The following is a 23506-nucleotide window of genomic DNA, read 5'->3' on the forward strand; positions in this document are numbered from 1 at the left end:
GAAGAGATCTAAAAGTAACTTATTCCTCCTGGAATCCTAAACCACCACCACCACCCCCCACCCCCCGCTCCCCCCAAAATCCCTCTCCCTAAGCACTTTACTTTTCTGAAAGGGACTCCACTCCTGAGACAAGCTGTTAATTTCTTAACCACTTTTCAGTGGTTGCGCCTGAATTCCCCAGGAGTGGATGGGCTGGGGTGGGTGGGGTGGGGTGGGGTGGGGTGGGGTGGGAGCACTCTTTTCCTTTGGACGAGTTTGGCAGCGGGGACATCAGGCTGGCTGACTGTGAGGCACAAAAGAAATCTTCCTTAGAGCGCCGCATGCACAGATGTAATGCTGCGCCCCTCCGCGGGCGGGGACCTGGCTTGGCAGATGGCGAAAAGCCGAATTGGTGATGGATTGTCCATCAAATGGCACTTTCTGGGTGGTGGGGATCTCGCGGCGCCCAGGCGCAAAGAGAAATGCAAGGGACCCCCTTTGCTGGCCTAGGCGGTCCCTCCCAGAAGTAAGGGGGTCAGATTGACTTGGGCGGGTAGGTTAAGTATTTTTTTACTCTCCCCCCACCCCCCCCCCACCCCCGAGATCTGCTACAAGACTTGCAAACCGGCTGAGAAGGGAGGTGGCGGGGCCCAGAGGGCACGCAAGAAGAGATGGGGGCAGGGGGAAGGCCTGCCATGGCTGGGAAGGAGAACAGTGTGGGAAGCAGGGTCTGCTGCCTGGTTCAGCTCGGGTGCCAGGATTGCTCCTCGGAGGGGTCAGCGCTGCAACTCCGTCGCCGCGGGGCCCCGGGGACAGGCGCACGCCCCGCCCTTTCTCCTCCCAGGACCTGCGGGCTTTTGTTATGCAGATGGCGGCGGGAGGCTGTGCGGGAGGAGGAGGGAGTTGGTGGGGAGGAGGAGAGACGGAGCGGGGGGAGGAAAGTGCAGCTCGCGCGACCAGCCTCCTCTTCCAACGTCACATTGTGCGAGAGACAAAACCCGGGCGCGCCTGAGCTCACACGCGCACGCACACACGGACGACCCCGCCGCCTCCTCTCCTGGCGCTGCCGAGGCAGCCCGCCCTCCTTCCCTGCCCGGGGCGCGGAGGCTCGGCAAGCTCAGGGCTCAGCCCAGAGACCGCGCGGAAGGCGAAGAAAGACCGTAGAGGGTAGAGCAACCTCTTTTCTCCCCTGCCTGCCCGGGCTGAGGCGCCCCATCCCCCGCCCCGAACCCCGATCCCTTCCACCCCACCCCTCTGGGTTTCACACGGACCGAGCCCGCCGCCGGGTGTGCCCCCATCTGGAATCCACGTTTCAGCACTTCGGACAGCGCCCGGGAGCCCCGGCCCCCTTGGGCTGGCTATGGCGAGCGTTCAGCAAGGCGAGAAGCAGCTTTTCGAGAAGTTCTGGCGAGGAACCTTCAAAGCTGTGGCCACCCCGCGTCCCGAGAGCATCATTGTCGCCAGTATCACGGCCCGCAAGCCGCTGCCAAGGTAATGACCTCCTTCTTCACAGGGGAGAGAGCCTGATGGTCCTTCTTTCCTGGCCTGTGTGCCCCAGAGCCCTGAGGGGTGGATGCAGGCAGCTGGGCCAGGGCGCTTGTCTTTTCCCGTCACTGCTCGGTGTCTCCCGCTGGAACATGGGAACTAATTGCCTGTGCGAGGTGGAAGCTGGTGAGAAGGGACAGGGATTCTTTAGGGGGAGCAGCACTCAATGGTCTGCTGACCTGGCAGCTGCTATTTGAGAGATTCTGCTTTCTTTAGGGTGGGCGGTGTAGGTGAGCTAGGACTTAACTAAGAAACTTTTCTTGGTATCAGAGCTCAGAGGACGAGGGGTGGGGGGGTGGGCAAAAGGAATGGTGGATTTGGGGTGGTTGGGAGTGTTGTACAAGAAGAGAAGATGAGGGTTGGACCAGCTCAAGCAGCGTTCAGAGGTAACGGCACATTTCTATACTCAGCTCAAAAACTAGCGAGCTCTGAACATTTTGACAAAAGCCCCATATGCTGTTCCTTCAAATACACCCTAAACAGCACCCTCCTCCACGCCTTTCTGGCTGCCACTGCTGCTGAATTCTCTCCTCTCCAGCATCCAAAACCAGTACTCCAAGCTCAAGAGTCAGGGAGGAGCCTTCCAAGATCGTGAAGATGATCTTGGAAGAGTTTTATTTGGGCTTTCAAATAGGATCTGATTGCTTTGAACTCAAGGAGAACAGACCTGTAGATGGTGAAAATAGTGTGATGGGGAGGACTAAGGGAAGAAAAGAAAGAAAGGCAGAAAGAAGGAGAGAAGAGGATGTGGGGTAAAATGGAGAGGAGGTTGGGGAGAACATTCCAAGACCGAGAAAACCCAATTCTTTTCATAAAGCATTCAATTTAGAGGAGTTTGAAATGAAAGGAAGGCGGCTCTGCCCTCTTTCAGGGAAAATCAAGGCAATATGAAAACTCATCTTTTGCTGGTGTTGGATGAGTGGTTCAGTGGGAGAAAAAGAAAGAAGTGGACCAGAGGAGACCACTTGGAGGATTTATTAATCCTGGCTGGCTACATCAGAGAGTAGATTGAAAACATGTCTGTGAAAGTGCTTCAGACCAGAAAGCCTTTTCTGGCACAACTGGATCTGAACTTTCCAGTGGGTACGGGGTGGGTGACGGGGAATCCTATCTAAAGAATCAAACTCAGGCTGGACAACTTTTCATAGTCTGATAGGAACCTAGCTCACACAAGTCTTTAGAAAAATGGGTTCCCCATGTTGGGAATGTGTGGACTAGAAGCAAGATGTGGTAGGCTGCAAGCAGCAGCAGCCACCAGTATTTGCAGATGGGAGGGAGGGGACATCTTGTGACACAGTCTGGAGAAGGGGAAATCAGAACACCAAATGCCGTCCGAAACTGATGTCTGTCTGCTTGGAAAAAGGTTCTTTGTAGAGAGTTTTGACGTCAGCAGTTTTATCTTCCTGGGTTTCAGCCATCCACTCCACCTTTGGAGTGCACCTCCTGTTGGCAAATCAGGTGCTGGGTTGGCCAAAGAATATGCCCTTGTAGAAGAAACTAAAGACAATTTCATTGAAAACTACTAGTGTGACATTTGGTCCAGAGTCTGCCATATATTTCAGGGCTACAGGAAGAGAAGAGCGGATTCCTGATGATATTTTAATACAGAAAATGCCTAAGTCCACCTGACTTGGTACCTTCACCGTTTGCCTGTCTGTTACTGTCATGCCCTTTTCTTAGTCATATTCTCAATCATATGAATTGCCCAAAGTCACCTAACCCTCATGCTTTCTGTAGCACTGTACAAATCCCAACATAATGCATCTGAGACTCTTAACAATAGCCAGCCCTCCTCCCCCTGGTGTCATTTCCCTCTAGGTGTCTTTTAACGTCCTGGGTCTCCTTTCTCTTTGAAACCACTCCTGGGGTGAAAGTCTGAGTCATAAGCTCCTAATTTATGTCATATGGGAAGGACCCTCTTCGGTACTTCTGTAACAGGTGTAGCCTCTCTGTAGGATAGATTCCAGTTTTATAGCTGGATAGGATAGATTCCAGTTTTATAGTTTGGGTGGGAAGTGAGTGGGGAACATTTGTATTCAAGTCTTCAGGGAAGGGTGGGTTTGAGTCGTCTTTCAACAGACTGTCTATAAAACCCAAATCATCCCCATCCTCATCCAAGCCACATCCAGTGAGGTCAGTTTCCACCTCCTTTCTAATGTTGTATGTTTACTTAACAGTGAAAGTACCATGTTTCCAAAGCTGAGTTCTCAGGAAGGAAAGGGACAGAGACACTGGTATAGCATCAGCTGAGCCCCGGTGGCTTCCTCTGGAGGCAGTCTAGGGACTTGATCTCATCAGAAATGTCATTTAGTTCCATGAGTCAAGACCAGCATACAGGCAGCAGATCTGTAGGAAGATGGGGGAGGGGTTGGATGAAACACCAACCAGTTCCCTTGGTTACACATTTAATATGTGTTTATAGACGAGGGCTACCCCTCATCTGAATGAACTTCCCCAGGATATTTTAAGTCTATCTCTGAAGATAATTTAGTACCAGGATAGAAGCTTCCATTCAATTGGTTGATTTCTTAGCACTATGCACATATCATACAATCACACTCCAAGGAAAGCCTCCCATAGTACCCCCCCGCCGCCTTCCTCTCCCCCTCCATGAGGCATACTTGATGAGGCAATAGCTTTATGTGTATCAAATTGCAAGCAGATGTCTGACTCAAATGTCAGAACACTATAGCAGAGTGGGAGGCAGTATATCATAGTGGTTAAGAGCTCAGACTTGAGTTTCAGACAAACCTGGATTCCTGCTCCAGTTCTACCATTTAGCTGAGTGTCCTAGACAAGAAGCTTTACCTTGCTGAACCTGTTTTGTCAGCTTGAAATAGAAATAATAATCGTAGCCATCTCAGGCATTGAATTATGAGGACTGAGTCAGGTAAAACACCTCCCACAGTGTGTGGCGCATAGTGATTGCTTAATAGACGTTGCTTCTAAAACAAACAGCTCAGTTTATAATGGCCAAAGGAAATCCACATTTCATTCCAGTATTGTGTTCTTTGTGCCTACCCATTGCTCTCCCAAATGATGCTGGCAGTAAACATTGTGGGATTTCAGCTCCTGACAGGCAATGCATTGAGATGGAATTAATACACAGGAGGTGGGGTGGGAGTGGTCCCATAATTTTCTTCCCTGAGGGAAGGTTAGCTGCTTTCTGATGTAACTTTTTTAGTGAGGAGGTGTAGGGCTGGTGAAGAATTACCTAGATTCAGAATGTATTGATATAACATCCTCATGGAGTATTCGTTTCATTTGTGTAGAGATGACCAGGTACTGCCAGTCCAAAGAAGGCTCAAACTCCTTGAAAATTACTTTGAATCCCTAGTTCCATCAAATCTAGAGTGACTATATAATTTATTATTCCTATCAAGAGTGACAGGATTGCTGTGCGTAGTTATTCCAGGATGGAAGATCTAACGGGAACCCATCTCAGGCAAATGAGGGTATAGGGTGGCCATACTGAAGCCTCGCCCTATATGGGCTGGAAGACAGTCAGCATGAATCCGTAAGATAGATAGTTGGAGAGTAAGAGATCCCTCTTTTGTCCCCACCAAAGACATACAGTCATTTTTCCTGACATTAATTAATTTTCTTTTTTGTTTGGTCCAGAAAGTTTGTACCCAAAAAGTTTATGCTCAAAGTGGAAAACTTAAGTGTCTGAGGCTAGACCTAAGTGTAATAATCATATCACCGAATAGTAGTAGCTAAAGACCTAATGAACATGTAAAAACCATTTGAAATTAGCATATCAATTGTTTGTGGATGCGGGAGTGTTTGTAAAGGTCTAGAAAGGCAGCCCTCTTAAATAGAATAAGCAATTGCCTTTACAATTCTTTTGGCAAGCTATTAATTTTCTTCGAAAATCCTTTCTATGCAGAATAGTCCAGAAGCAGACTTCGGCCCCAGGTCTGTCCAAAGGATCATAAATTCCAAACTATTGGGAGATTTTACTGCATAAAGGGAAAGATGGCCAAATTGTAAGGCAGGAAAAATGCCTTTGAATCATTTAATTCCAGACTCCGCTTTGTGCCAAGAGATCAGTTAGCACATTTGTGCTGACTCTGTCCTCGGGAGCAGAGTGAGGGGCAGCTGGGAGGGGATTTCTTGACAGCCTGTGGTTAAAAACCAAGGTACGGAGGGGTCATGGAGAATGCTTGCCCTGGCGATGAATGATTGCTTTTGGTTTTTGTTTTTTGTTTTTTGTTTTTTTTTTCCCCCCGCAGGAAAGAGTTATTGTTAGGGGTAAACCTTTCTCCTTCTGAAAGGTGAAATTTGCTGAATGGTGTACAGGGGTCAGTGGGGGGCATTATTTCTGACACGGCTGTTTTCACTTGGCAACCGTGCTGTCTTAGAGACTCTCGGGCTGCAGCAGACACTGAATGAAAGTTGGATGCATTAATTGAATGAGTACACGCGGTCCAAATCCAGTATCAGATTCGCTCTCTCCCAGCCCCACCTCCATTCCTGACAGGCTGGGGATTCTGCTCAACACAGCCTAAGAGACGCACACTCTGCAGAGAGATTTAAGTCGCACCCGTGTCAGAATGAAGCTGTCTGGGTATAGATGTCTGTCTGGCTGGGCGAGTAGACATGTCAGCTGGTATGGATACAGGAGGTTGCACCAAATGCCACCTGGAAGTGCTTTCCAGGCCTGTGCGAGCCTCTATGAACTCTACCCCCACTCCAGGCCACCTGAAAAAAAAATGCCGGGGGCTGGGGAACACCCCTAAAAGCCTAACTCCTGTGATGCAGAAGGAAGCCTGGGTCACCCGCCTCCTGCTCTTGTGAGCACCTCAGGCATGCTGCAGGGGCACAATAAATTTTTAAAAATATCCTTTCTTCCCGATTGGCTGGCTTTACCCTCCTTAACAAAACCAGAGTTGTTTAATTGCTCGTTACTGAGATTTCTCTGAGGTGTCAGGGCACACTTTTGAGGGGGAGAGAGTGGAATGGCGAAGAACCTAGGCTCTGAAGTCAGATCGGCTCAGGTCAGGCTGAAATCCTGCTGTGCTACTTCTTGCCTCTGGACTCTGCTAATCACTTTGCCTCTCCATGCCTGAGTTTGCCTACCTGTGAGACACTGATGTCACAGGATTGCAGTGAGGAGTGGACCAGATCGTTCATAGAAAGAACATGGCACAGTGCCTGGCACAGAGGGAGATGTCCATAAACAGTGCTCCTGTTCCCACGGCCTGATGAGATGCCTGGAGAGAGTGCCACGCCCCTCGGCACCGGAACTGGACGGGTTGCTTGGTGGTGATGGTTGGGGTTCCTTGGCCTCCCCACTTGACCACCCCAGTGCTCTGTATTCATTTCTAAATGTGGTTTTGGCATTCTCTAAAGAGCCACCGAGATGTGGAGATCTGTTGAAAAAAATCTGACGGACCCTGAAGGCACACTAATCAAAATACATGTTTCCTTTTACTATTTCCAGACACTTCACCATTTGCAGATGTGGTGTGACTTTTGGCAAGAACTTGACCTTCTCCATCTTGGTTTCTTCATCCATAAAATGGGGCTAATAGTAGCAGCCCCCTGCAAGAGCTGTTGAGAATACTGAATGGGCTAATTTATGGAAAGTGCTGTTTGGCACAGAGCAAGGGCTCCATCAATGTTAGTTCTTACTATTAATAATAAATTATAGTTTTTATTATTACTACATGCCAGGCCCATCAAGGAGAAAAGGGTGAATGAAATGCAGTCTCTCCCTGGGAGGGCTGCAGAATTTAGTGGCAAAGGTGGGCACAGACACCAGTACCGACAACATGAGGCAGACTGTCTTAAGTACTATAATGTGGGTGGGAATAAAGAAAAGGGGATGTGGAAAACCAGAGGAGGGAGGCACCCTCCATGAGGCATGGAGTCCCTTGCTTATAGTCACACAGTTCTCCTTAGTGGTCTGATCTGTGAAATGGGAATGATTCATTTATTTCATCAATTTTACCTACAAATGCAAGGAATGAGCAGAATGAATAAGGCCTTTGTTGCTAGTAGAGTCTCAAAAGACACCTTTTTTTTTTTCTCTCCAGAAGAAAAAGCAATTTAAACTATCTGGAGGGGCTGTCACCTATTGGGGAGTCAGAGTGAGTGCTAATAAAGGGGGATTGTGGAAAGGAACTGCCTTTCTTGTATAAAATTTCCAACTCCTCTGTCATTGGCTCAAGGATGCAGACTCTGGTGTGGACCATTAGGTTTCTCGTCCTTCATGGTCCAGCTCTGGCTAGAACAAAATCCAGTTTGCATTCCTTGAGCAGCCACCAATGATGGGGGATTAGAGTGAGCCCACACAGGTCAAACAGAAAATAAGCTACTGGGAATGAATCACAAAAAGGAAGGAGCCACATGTGGCTAAAAAATAAAATTATGCTTTCATTCATTGAACAATTTTATTGAGCTCCTACTTGATATAGCAGTGAATGACACTAAGCCCCTGCTCTCGTGAGGGAGAAAGGTGATAAATGAAGACATCATATACAGTCAGGCTATAGTAAGTATTATAAAGAAGAATAAAGCAGGGGAAAAGTGATAAAGGATGAGGATGGGGGCTTCTTTGTTGGATGGAGTGGTCAGGGACCTAGATGAAAGGAGAGAACAAGCCATGAGGATCACCAAGGGGGAAGGGTTTTTGAGACAGAGCAAACAGCAAGTGCAAAGGCCCTGAGGTGGAAGCATGCCTCCACCTCAGGGCCTTTGGTGTATTAAAAGATGGCAGGGAAGTCAGTATGGTTGGAGCAGAGTGAGTGAGGGGAAGACTAACAGGGGATGATTCCCTAGATGTAGGCAGGAAACATTTCAAGCAATTAACATCCTAAGCCTGTTAAGGACTTCCCAGGTCCTTGGCTCCTAGGCTGGGAGCAGGAAGGGGGATCACAGGGGGGCTCCTTCCCTCTCAGTCAGGGTCCTGTGTCTGATCTGCTTCTATTTGGCTCTTCTGTCTGACTCAAACACAGCCAGGATGACTTTGAATAGCAGTGTTAGAAGCTTAGCTTGGTCCCTGCATGTGTTATGGACAAGCATGAAATTTACAATCTCTCTGATTGTGATCAATCAGATTAGGAAATTGAAAAACACACTGTTTAGACTTCCAAATAGCAGTGGAAAATCTTGTTCCCATGACGGTGAGGGTTTGGTCTATCTCATATCCTTGCGTGCAAATCTAGACTATCCCTCTCACCCAGCCGCCCCCCTTCACTGCACACCTTTGAAGCTACAGTCTGCTTACTCTTGGTGTCCCTCTCTCTCTCCCTACCCCCCTTCCCCCCATCTTCATTTGAGATTTTGCTGAGGGAGTTCCCATATGCCACAGCCTGTGTGTGCAGCTCCGTGAAATAAAACACGAATTAAGATGTCATAGAGACAAAGCCAAACCAAATACAGAACAATGCCGAACCCTAAAACAGTCATTAAGTAATTCACGTCTACATGTGTCTGTTCAAAACAAATATTAAGATCCTCTGGACGCAAATGTTTCTCACATCGGGAGAATCCCCTCGTTGCCGGATTCCCTGGGCTTACCTCCCGCTGACAGCTTCGCTGAGCAGAAACACCAGTGGATCACTGTTCTCTGGCTTCATTAAAAGTTAAGCTTATGCAAGTGAGCTGGAATTTTACAAGACAAGTCACCACTCCTCTGAGGTGAGAGGTGCCATCTGGGCCTGAAGAGTGTGGATTCATGGTGTGTGTGCACACTCGCTCACAGTAGAAAGTGGATGCCAAGCTCCTTATGTCATTATATGCCCAGCCCTGTGCTAATAAGCAATCATGTTTTATCTGTTGCCTGATTCCATCTTCACAGTAACTCTGGGAAACAAGTATTTTAAAGGTTGTTTATTGGTGAGAAACCGAGGCTCAAAGAGCAGAAGTAACCTGCTCAAGGACCGCTGGCTGGTAAGAGTCAGAGTTGGGATGAGAACCCAGAGCTCTCGACTGATGTGTGTATAGTCTAGTCCACTTTGCAGAGGAGGAACAGCTGAGACCAGGGAGGTGGTGGGGTGCGTCATGTCCAAGGTCACCCAGTTTGTAAGAGGTGAAGCTAGGATCTAAACTCGGGTCTGCGTGATTGCAACTACATTCTTCTCTACCTCTTGTCACTATGGTTTGGCTTTTAAGTTTGTGGGTGTATTTGTTTCATTTTGCTCATCTTATTTTATGCCCAATCCACTTAGGCAATAGCTATTGTTATAATCCCAACTCACACCATTCTCTGTAATGTTGTCTTTCTCTGTCCTGACCCTCCTTACCCATTCTCCCCATCAAACCAGAAGAACCTTTTTGAAAGACAAGTCAGACCATACACACACCCTCCATCATCTAAAACCCTCCATCACTGTCCTTTGGTTTGTAGAATACAGAGCTACCCGCCCCCTCCTAAGGCCTAAAGACTCTCCAGTTCAGTGTCTGTCTGCCTACCCCCCAATATTGTTTCTGAAGTGTTGGCCCTCCCTCCCTCCCTCTGTTTGGCCACACCCCTGTCCTTTCTGTCACTCAATTTTCCCATGCCCTTTCTGCCACCGGGCCTTTGCACATGATGCCAGGAAGGCTCTCCCTCTCTCCTAGTGCCTAATTTATACCTACTGCACTTTCAGATCTCAGCTCAAATGTCATTTCATTAGAGATTCCTTCCACAGTGCTCTAGACTACATCATACCTTGAATTGCAGACTTTCTTATGGCAGTACCTCTCTTGGTTCTCAACATGCTTGTGATTTTATATTGATTTGTGAGATCATTATTAAGTGTACCTCTAAGAGACTGAAAGCATCATGGGGATGGAGACTATGTCTGTGTGCTCACTGGTGAATCTCTTTCACCTGATACACAGCAGGAGGCCAAACAAGTGTTGGCTGGATGCATGAATTGTAACACTTTCCCCCATCAAGTCACTTGCACACCTAATAGTCTGAAGCATATGGAAATGCCAATATTAAAAGACAGCAATGTTAATTCCTTTGATTTGCAAGAGAAACATTTGACCTGCTGGCAGGGGTAGGGTGGGGAACCATGTCTGTCTTGTCCTTGTTCTATCTCAACACCTGGGACAGTGGTCCGTGGTTGAGGATCTTTACATGTTTGTTGAATGAATAAATAATGAGGATATGTAGTAATACGCGCATAGTACTGATGAGGAAACTCGGAGACTTATGGAGGTACAGCATCAGAATCTTAGAGCTCAAGGGGTTTTCAAGATCATCCAATTTCATTGTACATGCAGAGGTCTGAGGGATAGGTTTATACTATGCATAATATATTGGAACCACAGTGTGTATGTGTAATTCACAAATAAATACACATATAGGTGGGTTTCATTTTCAAAATTTCTTTCTGAGAGAGACATAAGATTGAAAGATCTTTAGGATGCACTGCTGTAATTCAGATCCCCATTTTGCAGAGGGGGAGACTGAGACTTACAAAGGAGCAGGGATTTGCCCAACATTCATAGACTGAGTCAGCCTGGGTCAGCTCTGGGTTCAGTGAAGTGGTGTTTGCCCAATGTCATGTTTGTGTTTGAACTTCCCTGCTGTGATCAGGTGACCAGACGTGGCTCTCTCTTGCCACCCTACCCCCTGCAGTAAGATATGGCATCCTGCCCCATAGAGACCTCCTGTGGCATATGCTTCCTGAAGCCTGGTCTGGGGATCCTGATGAGATGTCCATCTGTACCCAGCCTGTGCCTAGCAGAACAGGTGAGCAGCTCTGGCTGTTTCTGGGATCATGTTTCAGAGCTTCCAGCTGATAAGGAGGCTTTTGTTTAGCCAGCCTCCCTCCCACAGCCAGGTGGCAGGTGATTCTGGGGCTCAGCCCACTTCCATAAGGGTAGGTATCTGGGCAGTGGTGCAAGGATGGGCTCAGGGCCGTTGTTTATCACGTGGATAGTTGTCTCCCGCAGGAACCCGTCATAGTAAGAGCACCTTCCATTGGTCAGCTCCTTACAAACCAGCGTCACCTCACTGGGACATTTGGCCTGCAGTCAGGATGGGAGGGCCAGAGGGGACCTTTGAAGAACTCACATTCAGCCTTTCATTTTATAGTGGGGAGACACTAAGGCACAGAAAAAGCAAAGGACACTCCATGCAGTATCAGAAGGCTAATGCTAGAGTGATAGCTGAAATGTGGGCCCACTTGACACCTAGTCTTCAAATACCACACTACTCAGAGTTCTTTGGGGTAGAAGGCAGGATAACTAATGTATCCCCATTTATCAAACAGGATGAGTGAGTCTCAGATGTGAAATGACTTGCCTGAAGTCACAGCATGAAATAATGTTACATCATCATCCTTGTTTATTCTCATTTGGTCCTCACAACTGCAAGTGGCAGTTTTGTGTCCATCTGGCAGATGAAGAAACCGAGGCTCAAGGTCTTATAAAGATACAGAATAAACCCCGGGTCTCTTGACACCATCCCACAGTGGGAAAACATCTCTGACCTCAAGAACTTGTGCTAACATGGATCCAAATTCATTCCTATCAGAAACAAAGAACCACAATTGCCAAGACCCCTTTTTGAATCTGTGCAAAGGGATTTTATATCTCCTTTTTGATCGTTCATTCATACCTTCATCTAGCACAGAACTTCTACTATAGGCAAAGCATAATAATGAATGCAATTTTCTCTTACTGTCAAGTTGTTTACATTTTAGCAGGGGAGACATGTCTATAAATAACCAGCAATTAGCAGGCAGGGCAGGAGTTAATATCATCAAAAAATGAATCAGAGTCTGAACAAGCGACTTGCCCAAGGTCATACAAGTTAGTTGTGATGCCTTGCAGTTTTAGATCTCTCTGCCTATTTATAAATCAAGCTCTATGCTAGGCAGTTTGTAGATATTATTCACTATATCCTCACCCCAACCCTATGTAGGAGATACATATCCATTGTCCCTATTTTGTAGGTGGTAGAAGTAAGGCTCAGAGGATTTAAGCAACTCAGCCAAGATTATCACCTTAAAAGGGTCAGAGTTAGGATGACAGCCCAGGTATGCTGCTCCAGACTTCTCTTTTACCCAACACTTTCTTCCCCAGGGGCAAGATACGGAGCACAAAATGTCACTGGTGAGGCCTAGCTATTCTCCTACTTTTAAATTTCTAGATGATGACTCCACTAGGCTTACTCCAAGACTGGGCTCAGGTAGAGAGGGGAGGGACTGCACAGCAGCGAGGCCAACCTCACCTCACGGGCTCTGGGCTCAGTGAGGGCTTGCCCTGGGGTATTGATGGTCTCCTCCCACACTGGGCAATCACTCAGAAGGAGAATCAGCCAGCGGGAAGTGCCTTTCATGCTAGAAGTGCTCTTCCCAGCAAGAGGATTATCGAACCATCCATGAAGAGGGATAACCCTTCAAGACAAAGAGACAAGAGATATGGGTAGTTAACCATATGTTTTCTTGACCAGAGCTAAACTCAGAGATGGCAATGCAGAGGACCACAAGCTGAATCACTGGTGTTGAGGAAGAGTAGAATAATAGATATTTGTTAAGCACCAATTTTATACTTTTTTGCCCTAACATGAAGAGTGATTAAAAACAGCCTTACATTATAAGTAAGAACACACTTCCAGAGAGGTTATTTTACTTGTCCACATTTGCCCAGCTTGGCAGAGCTCAGACCATTGGCCATCAGTTCACGCATGTTACCATGGAGACATCCATCACTCCTGCATCTTTCTGGTCTTGTGGGTACCCCCCCCACACACACACTGTCTCTCCTATCCCTAGCCTGGAGGCAATCTCTTTCTACTCTGGAGAAATCTTTCTTCCTTTGTGTTTCTTCAAGACTCTCTCCTAAACCCATAAATCCCCTTCCCCTGCAGGCTTTGACTTTTCCAAAATGCAAAAGCTGAAAACACTCATATTCTTCCTGTTTTTAGCCCTGACACATGCCTCCCCTGAGGTGATGAGGGTAGAACCCATGATCTGCTTAAATGGTAAAAACAAAAACAAAAACAAAACAAACAAACAAACAAAAAAACACAAGGGGAATATCCAGGGAGGGAAAAAACCACATGGGTCAATATCTCAAACTATTATCCCACTTCACATCTCCTTAAACCCCATAAGTTTTTGAGATGGTACTATTAGTATCTCCAATTAATAAGTAAGAAAGCTAAAGTTCAGGGGGATAATGTGACTTCTCCAAGGTAACATAGCCAGAAAGTAGATCCAGGATTCAAACTCGAACTTATAAGCCTCCCATAGTCAGGATCTTAACCAACATGTCCTACCAACACACTACCTGTGAGAAAAAAAAAAATGCATATATCAAGAAGTAGACGGAGACGAAGAGTAATTTCCCCAAGATCATGCAGCAAGTGAGCAGAATGGGAACTCAACTGGCTAATTGCAGGCACATCAATGTGTACCTACATTTAGTGAGCGACCCTTGCACACATATGACCTGTGTTCATGCTCTTCAGTCTCTAAGAGGCTATACTCAACTGAACCCAGAATAAAGTTCCAGAGAGGAAAGAGACATTTCTTAGAGGAAAAAGATATTCCTCCAAACTATAGACCTATACACCTGAGTCGGTAAGGACAGGATGGTGGGAAAGGTTCCATAGAAAATGTCAACAGCTTCAACTAATTGGAAATAGCTGCCTGAAGCACTGTGTTGAGATGGCTTCTGGGGATGTATCTGAGATCAGTAGCAAAGAGTGTTCCCATCGATTAGTGGTGTCTGTCATTGGTGCAGGAGAGGGAGGTGGCAATATGCCTGCTATGTATTTATCTTTCCCAGGATGGGAATGCTACAGCTCTTGGAAGGAGCAAAACAGGCACCAACCATTGAACACTTACTATGCTGTTGGTGCAGTGCTTTTTGCATTCACTGTTTCAATTACTGTTGATCGCAGGACACTGCCTCACCCCCATTTTTCAAACGAGAAAAGAGAACCTCAGAAAGGTCAGGCCAGTTTCCCAAGGTTAAAAAAGCTAGTCAGTGGCTAACCAGCTCTGATAACTACTGGTAAATACATAAACCATTAGGTTGATGAATAGAATATCAATAGATGGGCAATCCCAGAATGTGTTAATTAGCGTGTAAATGTATATATTTGACCAGAGGGCTTTGTTTTGTTTATCTCTATACACTCAGCATCTAGCATGGGGCCCAGGTCACAGCCGACACCTAGTGCATATTTACCTGGAACTATGAACAGTGCCTGTGCTAGACACCCTAAGAGGGGTAGTTCGGAGAGGAAAGAGATTTGGCCGTACATATAATGACAGGGAAGACAGGCTTACGGGCCAGCCTGCCCACTGCTGATTTTCAAGATGCCAAGCTAAGCAGACACATTTCATGATGTCCCCAGGCAAGTCAGGGAGCTGAAGCAGGACGAGGAGGACACGGGTGTCCTGCACCAAGGGAGTTATTTCTGGCTTTGTGTTCACCAGCAGGAGACTGGAAGGCTGCAGGAACCGGATCTGCTGCTGGGGCTTACTCAGAGTCAGGACAATGCCAGCTTCATCTTGCCTGGAGCACCTGAATGCCCTGCAGGAGGGGGAAGGCAGTGGGAAGGGGTGTCCTCATGGAGCCCAGTCTTCTCCTGCCACACCTTTTCCCAGCTGTGTCCAGCCTCTGTTAAATTTGGGGTTGACTTATCTGCAGAGTTGGCATGCTTCCCATTATGAAAGCATAGTGAGATGGGTAGAATGATTTCTGTTTCACAGATAAGAAAACTAAGTCTAATCGAGTTATTTGTAACAATTGCAGTAACAACTATAACAGTCTAAGTCAGACGTTAGGCTAAGCGTTTCATATGTGCTAACTCACTAAAGCCTCATGATGGCCTATGAGATGGGGACTCTTCATGTCTCTGTTTTGCAGATGAAGAAACTTGAGGTTTAGAGGGGTCCTAAGTTCGTCAGACCCCGTCCCATATGATTCCAGAGCCTGTGCACTTATCTCCATGCTCTACTGCCTGCCTCTGGATCAACTCACTCACTTATTAGTTAGTAACTTGCATTTATATAGTTTTACGTTTTCCAAATACTCTATGGCTGTTCGTGCTTTTGTAGAAGAGGTATTCTTTCTGCTTCCCATCCTTTGACACGTCAGAAATGGTGCCAGGGTTGGAAAGGTGCTTCGGCTCTGCTCTGTGCCATGCTTTGTACAGTACATATGGCATACATGATACTTTGAATAGTACAACAAAGTAACCCCTGCACTGCACTGCATTTCTCTTCCCCGAGCCTCAGTTTTATCATCTCTAAAATGGGGGAAAAAAACTTTCTTCCAAGGTTACTGTGACCATTGGAGCTGGTAAACTGAGAGAGCCTAACATACCTGGCACATCAAAGAAGATGTGCCACTTCCATCATGGAGCCCACCATTTTATCGGAGTGAGCAAATACTTCCTTTGCTGGTTCTCTTTAAGGACGGGGATGAACAAATACAAAGTGACTGGCCAGAGTTAGCCTAGTCATCTGTAACTGAGAAGTCATGCCATGCTTATTCTTAGCATCTTCTTCTCTTCCCTGTATAACTGGTCACTGGAAAGAAAGGGACTCCGACCCAGGAGCCATGAAATCTCTACTCTATTTAACCCTGGTGGACCCTGCATTTCTGGTGACAGGTCCCGTATTCAAGACCTTGGTGGTAGTGGTTTCCACTTGGGAAAAGCCAGACCACAGCTTTAGTCAGCATTGGGTTAAACTGTTTCAAGGTGTAAGAGGCAAAAAGAGTAAGAGGCAAAAAAAAGTAAAGGCAAAAAGAACACAGAAAATGTATTTACCATCAGAACATAGATTTTGTGATTACAAGTCATCTAGCCGTGCACAGCCCTATCCTTGGGCTGTAATTATGCTTGTTCTGAGTTTTCTCAAGAAACAGCTAGAGATGGAGGCATTTCACCAGAGCCTAACCTAAGTGAAAGCTTAGCACTGTCTGCATTTGTGGGATTGTTTGACCATTGGAACCTAGGGGGCAGTGTCACTGGAGAGATGGGGACTTCTGTCAACACACACCCCTTCTTTCTTATGAATCCCTCACACCACTGCAATCAATTCCTAGCACTCCTTTTTCCAAAGAACATATTCTCTGACGAGGAGAGAATATATACTGGCTGCTGATACTACTTGAACTCAAAGAATAAGCAGAATAGATGTCACCTTGGATGTTTCAAGGTCATTAAATGAGAAAAATGTAGTTAGGGTAGGCAAGAATGACAGCTATAACAGATAAATCCTAGGATCTCAGTGGCTTAATATGATCCAGTCATGTCCTGCTCATATCTTAGTCCCATGTAGGTTGAAGAAGGACTTTGCTTCATGTAGTTATACAGGGACCCACCTCCATGACATGGCTTCAAGGTTATATGGCATGAGAGATGAAGAAAATTAACCAAGGTAAAGAAGTCCCAACTTGCTCTTGACTGCTTCAACCTGGAAGTGACCCAATACATCTATTTACATTACATTGCTGAAAGCTAGTTACAGGATCCCATCTAGGTGCCAAGAGAACTGGGAAGTATAACCTAGTAGCATCTGGGTAGAAAGGAAGGGGGGTCTGGTGCCATCCTCTCCCATATATTGGAATTGCCTATAATTCCTAGAATCACACTTCTAGTGTGAGCATCGAGGACTATCTGCAAAGGGTTTTTTTCTCCATACGAGAGGAAGAGGGAAGGAAAAATAAATTACTGTTCAACGATCATTTACTATGGTCCAGGCACTATGCTAAACTCTTCATATGCATTAGCATGTTTAACGTATCAACTCTGTCAAGTACATATTGTTCTCATTTTATAGACAAAGAGAGCCCCCAAAGAAAAAAAGCACTTCTGGTGCTAGGATTTGAATATAGTTCTTAACCATTAGACTGAACTGCCTATGTGAAGTGCAATATTCAAAGAGTTTTGGGGAGAGGATTTGACGTGATGATAGATAAAGCGATGAACCGGGGCATGGCACACCATTAACATTTATTTAACATCGGTTACAAAAAAGAAAACAGGAAAATAACTTAGTTGCCAGAAAGTTCCTCTTTGATCTTCTTGATCTTCGGGAAGTAATCTCCCCTGATAGTTTTTCCTTTTGCAAATTAGCCTCCCATTTATTCACTCGAACATTCAGTAACTTATTAAGTATATTTTATGTGACTGACCTGGTGCTGGATGCTTGGGAAGTGACAATGAAGTAAACAGGGTCTCTGCTCTCAAGGAGCAGAGCTGGGGGTTGGGATGGAATACAAGGGTGGGAACTCTCACTGGGCTCTGGCGGTGAGAAAGGCCGAGCTGGACAGGAATAGTTAATAGTAACATTCAGCACTTATTGTTTACTCCAGTGCCAGGTACTGTGCTAAGCATTATATATGAACTATGTTACTTATTCCTCAAAAATACCTTATAAAGTGAATATGTTTTCATTCTCCTTTTACAGTTGAGAAGCCTGGAGCTCAGAGAAGTGAAGGCAGTCATTCAGGGTCACACAGCTAATAACTGATAAGAAATGAAGTAGGGTTTTGAGCCCCAGGCCCTGTGCTCATAACCACTATACCATATTGCTGCATTATTTCTGTGTAGTTATATTTGGGCCCTAGGGAGGAAGGGCACGTGGGAAAGCTTTGTTAGGCTTGGGGTGCAGCCTGGTCAAGGAGCAGGGGTAAGTGGATTGAACCCATTCACTGGGGCTGCACTTCCCTGCCTCCCCTTATTCCCAGGAACAGTGTCATCCAATCAAACCACCGAACCACAGGGCTCTTTACCCTCATTGTCTCCAGCTGTCTTGAGCCCTGGTCCCCGGGGTTCTGTGGCATCCTTGACTCCCGAAGCTCTCAGGGACATGCTGCAAAAGATTGAAGTCAGCAATTGTGTAGATCACTGACTATCAAAAATGAGAGCAATTTTATATACATTTTCGGTTCCTATTTCCTCTACTTGCTTTCTCCCAAGGGTTCGAGATTGTTAAGCAGGCGAGCTGGTAGAGGTTATGAGGGGAGGTCACCAACTAGAAGTGAGGTATCTTCAGTGCATAGATATCTAGATGAGACTAAGACACCACTCCCAGCATGGCTCTGGAAGGAAGTCCTTTTAATGGGCAGGAGAAAGATCAGAGGGACACAGGAAGGTACCTGTCCTCCCATATCTCAGTAGGACCTTTGGACCTTATCACCCACATACCCCAAAGTCCTCCTAAACAAGCCATCCTGGAGAAAAATGCAGAATTATTTTTCTATTCTCTCTATAAATGACATTATTACAAACCTGGCATATGAAGAGACGATCAGAATATACAGTCCAAAAAGTCTAAGGAATAAAATATGGTAGAGGTATTTCAGAATATTAATTAATAAAAAATTGTGTTATATTCTGGATTGAGGATGTTGGTGGGTTTTCCTGGCTTTTAAATTTTTGTCATATGTTCTCCTCTCATTCCTAATAAATATTCACCTGAGGATCTAACTTTATTTTTCAGATTTCATATTCTTTTTCTTAAAAAGGAGCTCCCAAACTGTGTAAGCTTCAAGTCCCGCACATCTGATTATGCCCCTGGTTCTAAGATTTCAAAACCATGATTTTTATGCTCCACGGATCTGCCGTTTGTCACCAGCTGAGCTGATGGGGTTATTTCTGCCTCCTAGGAGACAGAGTCCTGTAGGACCTTTGATTCCTACACTTCACCATCCTCAAAGTGCCCCCCCTCCATGTGCCTCAGATATTTGCAGACCAGGCTAGTGAGTTCAGGGGGTTCAGCAAAGCACTGCAGTTTCAAGGGCAGCTGCTCTTGGTGGAGGAGGGGCGAATGAGCAGAGAGCTCTCTCAGGAGGCCTGCTTTTCTTTGGATTTCTATATTCATTAGGGTTTCTCTATTTTCCATCCTGCGGCTGACAGATCTGTTCGAGAGAACTAGGTAGGTCAGGGTCAGGAGGGGCCCCAGCCGCCTCATTTACAGGCCAGGAAATGGACCGGAGCATGGCAGTCTACTCAGAAGTCAGCCAACAGTCAGGACTTGAACCTGGGGAAGAGATTCCTTTCCTCCACACTCTGCTTCCCCAGACTCTGAAAGGAGAACAAATGTAGAGAAGGCTCCTTTGCTTCCTGCTGGGGAAGAAAGAAGTGGAGACAATTTCCAGAGCCTGGACAATCGGAGCATCCCGGTTCCCACCAAGCCACAGGCTCTTCTTGGGGAGTTTTTTCCTTTGTTCCGTTGGCAGCACCCCCGGATCCTCCTTCCATTATGATTTCACTGTATTTCGGGGGCATCTAACTGGTTTGCCCAGAGAAGACAGAAAATGCTGCGAAGCAGCCTCACAGTCCCTGTGGTTGCAGATTCCAGCATCTGCTGCAGCACAAAAGCCTAATTTGAGATAAACAGAATAAAAGTTATACAGCAGGCTTGGTTCTGGGTGCAGACTCCCCAAACCCTAGCTAACTGAGGGGGAGGGAAGGGACAGCTGGGATCGGTCTGCCTTCTGGAGCTTTCAGCACAAAGCTCAGAGCGTGCAGGGGGGTAGACAGGGGGGATGTTTGATGCTTTCCTGGACTGAGCCTAGAAAGGCTGAATCCTAGTCTCTCAAAGCTGAGGGGGCTCCATTGTACAGATGCAGAAAGAGAGGCACTCGGGAGCCCTTGTGAGATGAGATGTGGAATAATCCCTAGGAGACTGTAGTACGTGGTTGCCAAACTTGGCAGCATAATGGAATCCTCTGGGGCTCTTTTTTTTTTTTCTTTAAGATTTTATTTATTTATTTGACTGAGAGAGTGAGTACAAGCAGTGGGGAGGTACAGGAGAGGTACAGGTACAGTGGGGAGGGAGCAGGAGAGGCAGATTCCCCACTGAGCTGGGAGCCCAGTGTGGGGCTGGATCCTAGGACCCCAGGGTCGTGACCTGAGCTGAAGGCAATTGGTTAACTGAGTCACCCAGGCACCTCCCCCCGCCTTTTAAAGATTTTATTTATTTATTTGGCAAAGAGAAAGAGCACAAGCAGGGGGCAGGGACAGAGGGAAAGGAAGAAGCAGACTCTCCACTGAGCAGGGAGCCTGTCCTGGGGCTCTTAAAAAGTATGGACGCCTGGGCCCCATGTCCAGAGTTTCTGATTTAATTGATTCTAGGTGATATCTGGGCATCAGGAATTTTTAAGCAGCCTTTAGGGGATTCTAATATGCAATGATGATTGGGACCTGCCAGTGCAGTTGTGAAGGAGCAGAGAGATCTATATTTGAATCTTAGCTCCATTATTTTACACTTGTGTCCTTGAGCAAGTGATTTCACTCATGTGCACCTAAGTGTCCGTTATCTGTGAATTGGAGCTAATAGTAATATCTACCCCGTATAGGGTCAGAGTGGGGATTAAATAAGATAAGATACGCTAAGTGCTTAATGCATTGCCAATCACATTGTAAGTGATCAATACTTGTTGGTTTTATTATTGTCATTATTGTTGAGATTGTATTATTAATTTATCTCATCATTCGAAGCCCCCACATTGGGAAATGGAAGATTGGATTGCTAGTCCATTGATGGATGAATTGGAATTCAAGAGACCTGATTCTCTTGTTCTGACAGCAAATGAGCTGTGTGACCTTGGACAGATCTCTTAACCTCTCTGAGTTTAGTTGCCTCATCTTGCCAGATGGATCTCACAGCCCCTGGCCATCTACTGTCCAGAGGAGTTGTGAGATTCCAATAAGATAATGGATTTGAATGAGCTTTGGAAACAGGAATGCACCAGAGGAATTTGAGATATTATGATTATGACGGCCATTTCATCCCCCTCGTGCCCTGGCTGGCCCATCTGTTCTGGGAGCTTTTGGGTCTCTCTCTGCCTCCTTTGGCCGCCAGTCCTGAACTGCTCAGTCTGACATTTGGGCAGGTTCCAGGAAGGCTTCTGTCCCTCCTCCATCTGCCCCTCAAGTTAACTCTTTTCTCTCCCCTCTTCTGGTCTATGAGGCCCAACATCTGACTCCAGAGTGTGTGGTGATGGTGTGTGAAGAGAGGTGCTCGTCTTAGTCCCTCCTCTGGGCTAGGAAATAGCCAGAGATCTTGGGTTTCATCCAGTGGAGGAGTTGGAAGGTCCCTGAGACCATCTAGATGGAGCAGCAGATGAGGCAGACTGGAGAGGTAGAGCAGGGATTCAAATCCAGTGTCCTGGCCCCCCACCTAGAGCTCCTTCCCCACCATCCTCACCTCCCTGAGCTCTTGGTGATAGGCTTTGGAACACAGGCCTCATCTAGTCCCTGGACTTCTCTTGGAAGAGTTAGCACCCGTGAGAGAATATCAGAGCAGGGGGGTTTGCTGCTCACCCCTGGAGGCCTGCGCTGGCTCCCAAAGAGAATTCATGATCTTGGCCAAGTCATTTAACTCCTCTGAGACTCAGAGTCCTTAGCTAGGCAATGGGAAAACCAATGCTTCATTATCTTGGTCACTGAGGTCAAATGAGACCACAAGTGAGAAAGTTTGTAGCCTCTGTCACCTCCAATGCTAGTGCTACTGTTGGGGATGAGGGAGATGTGACAGGCCAGATCCCCTGGCTGGAGAGCAGGGCCCAGGCAGAGGCATGGGGGCTGCTCCGAGCTGTGTGGGCTGGGAGGAGCCTGGAAGAAGGCAGAGCCTGCTTGGGATTGGCAGCTGGGGGCCTACTGGCAGATGGTCTCCTAAGTGGGCCACCCCAGGGTCAGCTTTATGGATTTGCACATTAACCCTTCCCTCTCCAGTGGCCCTCAGACATGGTTCGTTTTGACTTTGACCTGACCCACAGAAGTTGCCAGGTCTCTAACGGAGCTGTAAACTAGAACTTGGCCCACATCTTACCACTCTCCTCCCCAGCCCAAGAGACAAACCATTTCTTGTGTGTGTGGGGGGGGCGGGGGGGCACTTAACAGTATGCAGAGCCAGACTCTGGATCCTCATAATCCTCAGAACTGACCAAGACTGATGATTGAACATACGAGTTTTTTTAAAAAGATTTTCTTTATTTATTCATGAGACACACACACACACACACAGAGAGAGAGAGAGAGAGAGAGGCAGAGACACAGGCAGAGGGAAAAGCAGACTCCATGCAGGGAGCCCGACGTGGGACTCGATCCCAGGACTCTGGGACCACGCCCTGAGCCAAAGGCAGATGCTCAACCACAGAACCACCCAGGCATCCCTGAACATACTTTTAATATTTGTCACTTGTATGACTACTAATTTTTGGAAACATTAAGGTACAGAAAAGAAAATACAACTGCATAGGATAACTACCATGAATATTTTGGAGTTTGGCCTTCTAGACTCTTACTCTTTTTCTCTCTCTCATTTTCTTTTTCTTTTTTTTTTAAGATTTTATTTATTTATTCATGAGAGACACAGAGAGAGAGAGGCAGAGATGTAGGCAGAGGAAGAAGCAGATTCCATCCTGGGGCCCCGATGTGGGACTCAATCCTGGGACTCAATCCTGGGACGACTGGATCATGCCTTGAGTCAAGGGCAGGTACTCAACCGCTGAGCCACCCAGGCATCCCTGTCTCTTATTTTCTTATCTTACTACTTCTTTTGCTATGTCTTAATCAGTGTGTAATACTAATAGTTTTTTTTTTTTTTTACTTCAGGTTTTTTCCTAATTTAACAATATAGTCTGGGTATCCTCCTATGCCAGGAAATATCCATCCACCTCATCATTTTTAATGCCTACATAGTGTTCCACGACATACATTTATCAAAAGTGATTTACTCATCTTCCGTTGGTGGGTAATGTCATAGGATAGAAGAGGGAAAAAAAAAAAGAAGAGGAAACAAATTCAGAGAGGCTCAGTAACTTGCCCAAGTTCACACAGCTTGTAAATAAGATCTTGAACTTGAATTTCGGTCTTGGGACTTAAAATTCAGTCATCTTTTTTAGGGTATAAGAAGTGAGGGTTTAAGAGTGCTATTACTCTACACCAGCATGGACCCAGTCACACTCCAAGACAGAGTCCAGAGAAGCCTTGTTTATTGATTTTTTGGTTTGCTCAACTCTGGGTTAGAATCCCAGCCCCATCTTTGACTGTGTGACT

The 23506-nt window shown here is 46.4% G+C and overlaps 1 protein-coding gene across 1 annotated transcript in view; it reads left to right on the forward strand.

The window, feature by feature from the left end:
• The first annotated feature begins 895 nt into the window (after positions 1–895).
• The window catches only part of SRRM4 (serine/arginine repetitive matrix 4), a 152735-nt gene continuing 130124 nt past the window's right edge, over positions 896–23506 (forward strand). The window contains exon 1 of the mRNA XM_026015911.2: positions 896–1470. Within this exon, the coding sequence (XP_025871696.2) occupies positions 1340–1470 (131 nt within the window). The 5' untranslated portion in view covers positions 896–1339. The remainder of the gene's footprint in view (positions 1471–23506) is intronic.

Source organism: Vulpes vulpes, chromosome 10 (assembly GCF_048418805.1).
Source record: "Vulpes vulpes isolate BD-2025 chromosome 10, VulVul3, whole genome shotgun sequence".
Taxonomy (NCBI): Eukaryota; Metazoa; Chordata; class Mammalia; order Carnivora; family Canidae; genus Vulpes; species Vulpes vulpes.